General features: G+C 37.8%; 1 protein-coding gene across 1 annotated transcript in view; it reads left to right on the top strand.

The window, feature by feature from the left end:
* ERP44 (endoplasmic reticulum protein 44) overlaps window positions 1–9,930 on the top strand; it is a 99,357-nt gene that overhangs the window by 44,399 nt on the left and 45,028 nt on the right. Inside the window, exons 2-4 of the mRNA XM_010847032.1 lie at window positions 1,014–1,086; window positions 2,941–2,980; window positions 8,026–8,141. Of these exons, the coding sequence (XP_010845334.1) occupies window positions 1,014–1,086; window positions 2,941–2,980; window positions 8,026–8,141 (229 nt within the window). The remainder of the gene's footprint in view (window positions 1–1,013; window positions 1,087–2,940; window positions 2,981–8,025; window positions 8,142–9,930) is intronic.

Consider the following 9,930-nt stretch of genomic DNA (forward strand, 5'->3'; position numbering starts at 1 on the left):
CTTCTTGACCTGCATACAGGTTTCTCAAGAGGCAGGTCAGATGGTCTGGTATTCCCATCTCTTTCAGAATTTCCCACAGTTTCTTGTGAGCCACACAGTCAAAAGCTTTGGCATAGTCAGTAAAGCAGAAATAGATGTTTTTCTGGAACTCTCTTGCTTTTTCCATGATCCAGAGGATGTTGGCAATTTGATCTCTGGTTCCTCTGCCTTTTCTAAAACCAGCTTGAACATCTGGTAGTTCATGGTTCACGTATTGCTAAAGCCTGGCTTGAAGAATTTTGAGCGTTTCTTTACTAGCGTGTGAGATGACATTACTTTTTAAATAATACAACTTCTTAAAACCTAAGTAAGCAGTTGTTAGTTTAGTTTAAAATCATGCCTTTTCTTCGTTTTGTAGATGGCAATCTGAAATTTTCTTTGAATTTAGTGTCTTAGACATGTTAAAGTGGATACACTTATTTTACCTACTCTTACTCTCTTCTTTATAGCCTCTCACCTTCACATTGTTAAACCACCTGCATTCGAAGACCAGGCAAGAAGGGCTTTTGGTTAACATTTTGAAAAGTCTTTCTTGAATTCTTTTCAGTATTTTGTTCTGTCTTAGAAGCATGGTGGGTTAGAATCAGCAAACTTAGCCTCGGTTTTATATTCTTTCAAGACTGTTAATAATCTGGCAATTTTTTTTCTAGTGGCAGCAGAGATAAAGTTGTTGAGAATATTAATTTAAAAGAGTGAGTACATTTTTAATTTTGAAAATTGTTTAGAAACAGTTTCTTTTATGTATTTAGAAAGAAGTATAGGAAATCTGTTGAACCCCGTTTCCAGGCTTGAGAAGTTGTACTGCTATTTCAGTGATCCCATGAAGAGTTAGAGTAGATAATAAAGATTAAAACCAACTGGTAATTTTGTAACTAGTGGAACCAACTTAGTTTGTGAATTTTCTTTTTAGACTTTTAGCATCAAGTGCCTTTTGTAGAAACATTTATTAATTTTTGCATTTTTTAAATTTCCAGGTAACTTGGGTTTTTACTCCTGTAACAGCTGAAATAATAAGTCTTGATACAGAGAATATAGATGACATTTTAAGTAAGTACCTTCGTATTTTTAAAGTATACTTTCTTTTCTATTAAGAATTAGTTTATATACAAAAACAAAATAAAATCTCAGTTACCTAAAACAGTTGAGGAGCCAGCATTCTGATTAATTCCATGGTGTCTGTGTGTATGTGTGTGTGTATGTGTGTCTGTGTGCATATGTATTTAACTAAGCACTTTTCATTTTAGTTTTTGGTAAAATTCCTTAAAATGTGTAAATCTGCTTTCCTGTGTTACAGGTAAACTTTTAGTCTTGTTTTGTTTCTTTGCCTTGTCATAAATACCACTCTTAGAGTATTTTGTGGCTTAAAGACCAGCAGTTTCCACTATGCAGTATTATGTTAATGACCTTAGGACACAGTCTACAATTTTTTTGTATATGTGTATTTTTTAGCTTTTAACTATATCATGTACTCTGATCTCTTTGTCATTGATCCAATTAAGTTTAGTAAGTATTTTTGCTTGTTTGTTGACAGTGTGATTGTAGATTCAAATAATTTGGGGGAAGACATTTCTTCTTGTTTTTAAAAGAAGTAGAGGGAAGGTGAAAATGTGGTTAATCGGAAAATCACAACTTAGGAGATTTAAGAAAATGTACTGTGGATAAATGATGTCTTTTTTTTTTTTAAATATTTCATTTCACCCACTGATTTGAGCAAAACTAAAAATAATGAGAGATAAAAGCATTATTCATTGACCATCATATGTTGTCTTGTTTCCTTGGAACTGGTTTTAAATGCTAGAAAGTCTATTCCCACATTGTGGGATTTCTTGAGATAAACTTTAGCCTATATCAGTGTTACATGGAGGACTTATAATACCAGTATTGATAGGCCTGCCCCCAGTTCCTGATAGAAATCGCTAGACCCAACCTAAGAATTTGCATTTCTGCAAGTTGCAGTGTGATGCTGGTGCTTCTGGTTCCAGGAACCACAGATCGAGAACCACACTGTGTCAGTGAATAGTACATGGACAGAAAATGCCTCAAAGTTATTAAGTAAAAAAGGAAAAAGAGAATTGAAACTCGCAAATCATCTTCACTCCTTTCATCCTTCACATTCTAGAATATCTTTGTGGGTATGATTTGTGTGTGTGTGTGTGCGCGCACGTGCGCCTGCATGCAGTTTACTGAGTACTGAGTTTTTGTTAGATTTAGGCAAAAGGAACAGATGCCTTTCTCCTGTCTTCACATCTGGATATGCAAATAATACTGAGTTATATTTTGCAACAGAGAATAAATGTTAAACGGGTAGGAACCAGAAAAGGTACATCTTACGCAACACTGTTATTTGTAGATTACTTGTTGCTACTAGGTGGCATCTGAGTTTTAGAAATAGCTTACTTATACAAGTCTGTTCTCTGCAATAGGAGTTTATTGGTTGGCCAAAAAGTTTGGGTTTTTCGGTAACATCTTAAGGAAAAACCAAATGAACTTTTTGGCCAATGCAATATTTGCAGAGCTAATTCTCAGTTATTCATGAATGTGGAAGGTCACAAAATGGATTAATAAAATCCAGATCACTCCACTTCACTTTTTATGAGAGTAGGCTATTTAGTAGCTTACTTGCCTGATCTGAGCTTGATTCTCTGTTTATTTTATATTCATTCAGTGGAGGTATTAAGATGGTGGATGTAGAGAAAAGGAGTAGGGGCTCCCACAAATTATGTAAGCCATTTTTGATGCTATGTACAGGTTTCTGAGTGAGAGATAACTTAATAGTTACTGTGTATTTTTCTTGAGCCTTTAAAATAGAAAAGGCTATGATAAAAACCATTATCTTGAATTATGTCATAATTATGTAGACATAAGTAACTTAGATTGTTTGGTTTTGTTTTTCAATTTCAGACAATGCTGATGTTGCTTTAGTAAATTTTTATGCTGATTGGTAAGTAATATCTTATTTTGGCGGGGAGGGGTACATCATTAAGGGTTTTGGGGTTATTTTGGTTTTTTGCTTTTAACTTTCTAGAGGTGATTTTTCTTTGCTAGAAAGGAGTAAGTAGGGAAGCCTCTTTCTTCTGTAAGACAATACTCCATAAACAAAATTAATAATTCAGGTTCATTTATTTACAGATGAAGCAACTTAATTTGGTGAGCATTTGTTTTAAGAGAGAAAATATACTGATTCCATCATCCCACATTTTAAAATAAAAGCAGGCTACAGAATAATTCAGATTTCTGTCTTAGTCTGTCTGTCTCTCTTTGTCTCTCAGTCTCTCACTCACACATGCACACACACATGTACATATTGCAGTTCTCTATTTTTCCTTACTGAGGAAGTAAGGCAGTGTTTGGAGGTGAGGATGTGGGTATGGCAGATTTAGAAGGAAAAATAATGTTGATATTTTGTAACGCATACCATCCACTGCTACTTCTAGGAAGCCTTGACTCCTTTCCCTGTCTGAATTGGACTCTGTCTTGTCTGTTCACGTAGTTCCCTATGTCCCACATTCTACTACATTGTTTTGTCTTCAGTCTCTGTGTTCCAGCAAACCAGTTTTGAGGGCAGAGATAAAGTTTTTCTTAGTGTTCCCAGCATTGAGCACAAGGGCACAGTATATTGTAGATGTTGAAGAATGTGGCATGGGGATAGGAAGAGGGGCACTTCAGCTGGAGAGAAGTTTGAAACAACTCACATCATCCTTATTCCCAGACAGTCTGTACCTTATATGACCCTCTTCGGCTTACCACCTAGCAGGTGCCTCTGCCCCTACTTCAAGCCACACATAGTCCTACATTTTACCTAGGTATCTGTTAACAGTCTTAGTTTATTTCTTCTGCTTCTGGTCTTATACGTCTCCATTCTTTTGCTGCAAAGTAAGCCAGAGTAGTCTTTCCTAAAGTGCAAATTAGATTAGTTTACACCTCATCTTAAAAACCTTAAATGTTTTCCATTACTTTTATGTGAGTCCCTTAGCTTGGCCTGGAAGGCCCCTGGTGGCCCTGTTCCTTCCTACCTGTGCTGCTGTATCTCTTGCCTCTCCATTCCCATATTCTGTTCTGTTACGCTTCTGTAATATTCTCTTTCATCACTGACCTTTAATCATGGTATTTCTCTGTCTGAATGGATCTCTCTTCTCTTACCCACTTGTTTACTTCATTAAGTCTGAACCATCCTTCAAGTCTTAGATTAGATGCCACTTTCTCCAGGCCACCTTCCTACATCATGCCCCTACCCCTACTCTCAAGTACAGTTAGGAACCCTTTCTATATCTGCTCATAACCCTGCATACTTAGCCAGTCATAACACTTGTATGCCACGGTTTAGTTGGTGCCTCCCTCCTATATCATTAACTTTGTGAAAAGTTACCATATCTATCTTTTTTTCAACATGAATCACCAAGCACTTTGCATGACAGTTGGCAGATAAGTACATAGTAAATATTTACTGGATCAACAATATATAGTATCTGTATTTAAAGAACTTTAGTAGAATGTTGAAGATACACAGAGAAAATACCATTTATAAAATGTACAACAGAAGATAGCAGTTTCCGAAGTAAATTAGGATTGTCCAGATGTAACATTCAGAGAAGAGGATGGCACCCCATTCCAGTACTCTTACCTGGAAAATCCCATGGGTGGAGGACCCTGGTAGGCTGCAGTCCATGGGGTCAATAAGAGTCGGACACAACTGAGCGACTTCACTTTCACTTTTCACTTTCATGCATTGGAGAAGGAAATGGCAACCCACTCCAGTATTCTTGCCTGGAGAGTCCCAGGGACGGCGGAGCCCGGTGGGCTGCCGTCTATGGGGTTGCACAGAGTCGGACACAACTGAAGCGACTTAGCAGCGGCAGCAGCAGCAGATGTAACATTAACCACAGAATGTGGTAGAAAATTATTGAATTCAGTCCACTTTAAAAGTAAACAGATTCAGAGGAATATTTTCCCATACTTACCTGACTAGATTGTGGCAGAGTTGAAACTGTTGGGTTGGCCAAAAAGTTCATTTGGGTTTTTCCATAAGATGTTGCAGAAAACCCAAATTAACTTTTGGCCAACCCAGTAGAATGCAGTTACCTTGATGGAGGGGTTTTGTGTGTTGTAAGAAAGAGAAATAGAACATGCCACCAACCCTGTTGTGAAAAAGCAGATTGAAAATGTGGACTAACTGCAGTTATTTGAGGAACATATTACCAAAAAATACTTGGAGTTATACGTAAGTTTTATGGTGTTTTATTCAATGGAAAAAAACGTGGATAACTTGACTTAGGACTTAGACTTATACTGCGTGGCCTCAAAGTCAGGATTCTGAGTTCCCTTTGGGAGTTACAGATGTGGCACAGCTTAAGGAAGAATTCTCTAACAGAGTTGCCTAAAAATATACCTGAAAGGACAGTAAACCACAGTAGAACTTAATAATGCTGTTATGTGCCAGGTTCTTTACATATATTGTTTTTAATGCTCAGAACTACTCTCCAGGTAGGTATTATAATTTCCATTTTAGATTGAGGAAATTGAGGCTCAGAGAGGTCATATGGCTAATAAGTGGTGGAACTGGGATTTAACCTCAAGTATGTCTGACTCTGAAGCTTATTTTTTTTCCCACTAAGCTCTACTAGTTCAGTTCAGTTCAGTCACTCAGTCATGTCCGACTCTTTGCCTTCCCATGTTATACTAGTAAGTGTCCTTAAATTGTCCCCTCAAAGACTTTTGCCCCATTTGGTTGATTTGTAAAGGGTTGATTTCAAGTACTAGATACGGAGATTGGATTCAGATGACTCTTCAGTTCAGTCGCTCAGTCGTGTCCGACTCCTTGCGACCCCATGAATTGCAGCACTCCAGGCCTCCCTGTCCATCACCAACTCCTGGAGTTCACCCAAACTCATGTCCATCGAGTCGGTGATGCCATCCAGCCATCTCATCCTCTGTCGTCCGTTTCTCCTCCTGCCCCCAATCCCTCCCAGCATCAGAGTCTTTTCCAATGAGTCAGCTCTTCGCATGAGGTGGCCAAAGTATTGGAGTTTCAGCTTTAGCATCAGTCCTTCCAAAGAACACCCAGGACTGATCTCCTTTAGAATGGACTGGTTGGATCTCCTTGCAGTCCAAGGGACTCACAAGAGTCCTCTCCAACACCACAGTTCCAAGACCCTGTTAATGGATCTATTTGCTTTGGTTGTGTCACTTTTGTAAATGTAACTTTATATTGGAATTGAAGTTTTATTTTATCTTCCCCTTTCACCTTTTGGTATTATAACTGATCTTGTTTTAAACATGAATCTGTGTATAAGTGCTTATTGAGCAACAAACTGGACAATCCAGAAAGGAGCCCTTAATATCTCTCTTTTCTTGCCCTTAAGTCAGGATTCTTTACTAGAATTTCTAGTAAATTTCTTCAAGAAATCATCATGCAATCCTTACCCCTTGCCTCCCTGGCCCTCTAGAACCCTATCTTTAGCAAACTGTGGGAACCCAGAAACCTGTGACCCTAGCTTGTCCAGTTCCTCCATCCTACCAATTTATTCATTTAACAGAAATCTACTGAAATGCTTATTAGAATATGTAGTCTCAGAATAAGACACGGTCCCTGATGTCTGCAGACCCTACCCACCTATCCCAGATGGGAGAGATTTAAGAATGCTAGAAGAGGAAAGAGCCACTTGAAAGCGAGAGACTGAAGATACAGATTGTGTCTCCTTGGTATTTTCTAGGACATCTCCTTAGGAAGTCAGGTGAGTGGGCTAGAAGAGTTACATACAAAGAGAAATAGGGAGGAAGTATAAAGTTTGTATCCTGTCATAGACTTTATATTTTTCTTAAATTATAATTAATATGTATGACCTAATTGCACTTCGCTGGCTCAGACAGTAAAGAATCTGCTTGCAATGCAGGAGATGTAGGTTCGATCCCTGGGTTGAGAAGATCCCCTGGAGAAAGGAATGGTTACTCACTCCAGTATTCTTGCCTGGAGAATTCCATGGACAGAGGAGCCTGGTGGGCTACAGTCCATGGGGTTGCAAAGAGGCAGACACGACTGAGTGACTAAAACTTTCTTTCTTTGATCTAATTACATGTGGATTAGAGTTCACAGGCTTCATTTAGGTACCTTTCTTGATGGAAAAGGGCTCTGGAAGCAATAGTAGGAATTATAGTTGTGTTCTTGTTGTTGTTAATAAACACTCAATACCTTTTTCATATGAAAATAACCATTCTAGCCCACCTGTTTGTGTGCTGATTCTGATTCTTCTCTTTCTCATCAGGTGCCTTTAATGACTCAGAGGATACATTTGTGAAGTAGTTGGCTTGATCAAGGGGCAGTCAGAATTAGAAGTCTCATGTTTCTACAATATTGTGGGGTTTGTGGCCCCTTTTAAAAGTAAAGGCAGAGCAAAAAACTACAGACAGAAAACATGGACAGGAAGTCTCCTTTGAGAATAAAAAAATTTTGCTCCTGAACTTAGTATGTTTAATAGCTTATACATACAAAAGCCTATTTGAACGAGAGGTAAATTTTGAGAGGAAACAGTTCGGTCTACACCATATGCCATTTTCATATTAACTTGCCTGTGAGATTTGATTGAACTTGTCAGGTGAATCAGTCTAATATTTGCAATAAATTTATCATTTTAAAGACTTTGTAGTCTAAAAATATGTTCATTATTCAGAGAAGCTAATTTCCTTTATAAATGCCTGAGACTTAGTAATTACAGATCCAAGTAGATACATTTTAGAGGACTTATCTCACACTTGTTTCATTGCCTTTGTGAGAGATCATCTTTAAATTATTTGTCTGAAATGGAATAGTCTTTGAATTTCAAATTGTTTTCATCTCCAATGAATGACATCAGGAATCCTGAATTAACAGTGTGATTGTTAATTCTGTTTATTGTACATATAATAAATACTAAATATAAACAGATAACAACAAAAATAAAATTTTATTGCTTCTACTCTTCAGTTTTAATTGGTATCCTTTTCTGTGCGTAGGTGTCGTTTCAGCCAGATGTTGCACCCAATTTTTGAGGAAGCTTCCAATGTCATTAAGGAAGAATACCCAAATGCAAATCAAGTAGTCTTTGCCAGAGTTGATTGTGATCAGCACTGTAAGTACCTCATAGGAAGTCTGGAAGAAGCTGTCCTGTCCCCACCTCTCCTACACACACACACATACACACTTTTTTTTAATGCTCTGTTTTAAGTAGAGAAAAAGACAAAAATGCTCTTGACTTTGGTTAAAATATTAATATTTAATCCATATGTATGGATACTTACAACACTACTTTCCATTTTGCCTGTTTGAAGGATTTAAAAAAAACTTTTTTTTCATTATAGTAGGGCAAGCATGCAGGTAGTAAATCATTGGGTTTTCTACCAAAGCAAGTACCAAAATCAATAAATAAAATTGATATATAGGCTTAGGAAAGAAAACGATTTCTGTTAGTTTTAGAATCATGCAAAAATACCATTTGTAGTCATTTCAAATAAAATAGGCTCAGATTTTTGTGTGGTTTCTCTTACATAAAAGATTCTACTAAGATGTTTTAAACTATCTTTGAGGTATAATTTGCTCTAGTTACTGATTAATTTTGAGAAACTTAGGTTAGTCCTACTTAGAACCCAGCCTCTTGGATTTCATTGTCTCACTGGTGCTTTCTTTGTAAAATCCTTATAATTTTCTGTACACATGACAGATTTCTCCAGTGTGAGCCAGTGAGCTTACTTTGAGGTTTCTTCCTGAGTGCGTCCATTATCCTTGAATTTAACTCTCTCATAGTGCCCAAGTCACTGCGCTTTGTAGTTCTGCTTCATTGTGTCTTGGTTGTCTCACCAATTGTAATGTCAGTTCTTCAAAGGCAGGAACTATTAGCTTTGCTTTTAAATCTCTCTTTTGTTACTAAGTGGAGACCAAACTAATTCTTTGAATCTGAAGCATCTGAGTGTTTCTGAGTGACAAAGATAGCTCATTAAAAAAAGCTTGTTGTGTTGAGTTATTGGTAAGTTGGCCTGAATTACAGAACATTCCTATTCTGCAAATTTCGTATCCTTTACATTTCACCTGACAAGACTGTGTGTGTGTGTGTGTGTCCGTGCACATGTTTGTATACACTCACTTTTCACTTTGCTGATGAGGAAATGAAAATAAAAAAGTGACTTAACCAATGTCATATAACTTACTGTCTAGTCAGAGCAGAATTCGAATCCCGATCTCCTGACCAAATGCCTTCCCAGACCCATTTACTTATTTTCCATTCAGTTCAACAAATGGTTTGGGGATTTTCTGGTAAAGCCCTGTGCTAGGCAGAAACAGCTGACAGCAAAGTATTTCAAAATCTCCTAAACCATGCCCCACATATCTGTCTGCTGAGGTTCATAACTATATAGGAGGAAGGGAGCAAGAAAAGGTTGTGAGTGCAAGCATGGCCTGCATTCCCACCCTGCTTTTTGGATCTTTCCTCCCACCTTTCCCTGACAGAGAACATGAGGTTTTTGGTGTGGGCTCTCATTTCAAAATTTTCTATTCTTAATGTATTTAATTAGAACAGACAATAGCCCCTACTTTGATTGAATTTGGATTATAAGATCTGAAATTCTGCTCTCAAGCTTACAGTTATTAGAAAAATTAACTTGTTTAACAATACATATCATTAATTCTAACAGATTCAGTTCAGTTCAGTTGCTCAGTCTTGTCCGACTCTTTGCGACCCCATGAATCGCAGCACGCCAGGCCTCCCTGTCCATCACCAACTCCCGGAGTTCACTCAAACTCACGTCCATCGAGTCAGTGATGCCATCCAGCCATCTCATCCTCTGTCGTCCCCTTTTCCTCCTGCCCCCAATCCCTCCCAGCATCAGAGTCTTTTCCAATGAGTCAGCTCTTCACATGAGGTGGCC

The sequence above is a fragment of the Bison bison genome, unplaced genomic scaffold (assembly GCF_000754665.1).
Source record: "Bison bison bison isolate TAMUID 2011002044 unplaced genomic scaffold, Bison_UMD1.0 scf7180017864243, whole genome shotgun sequence".
Taxonomy (NCBI): domain Eukaryota; kingdom Metazoa; phylum Chordata; class Mammalia; order Artiodactyla; family Bovidae; genus Bison; species Bison bison.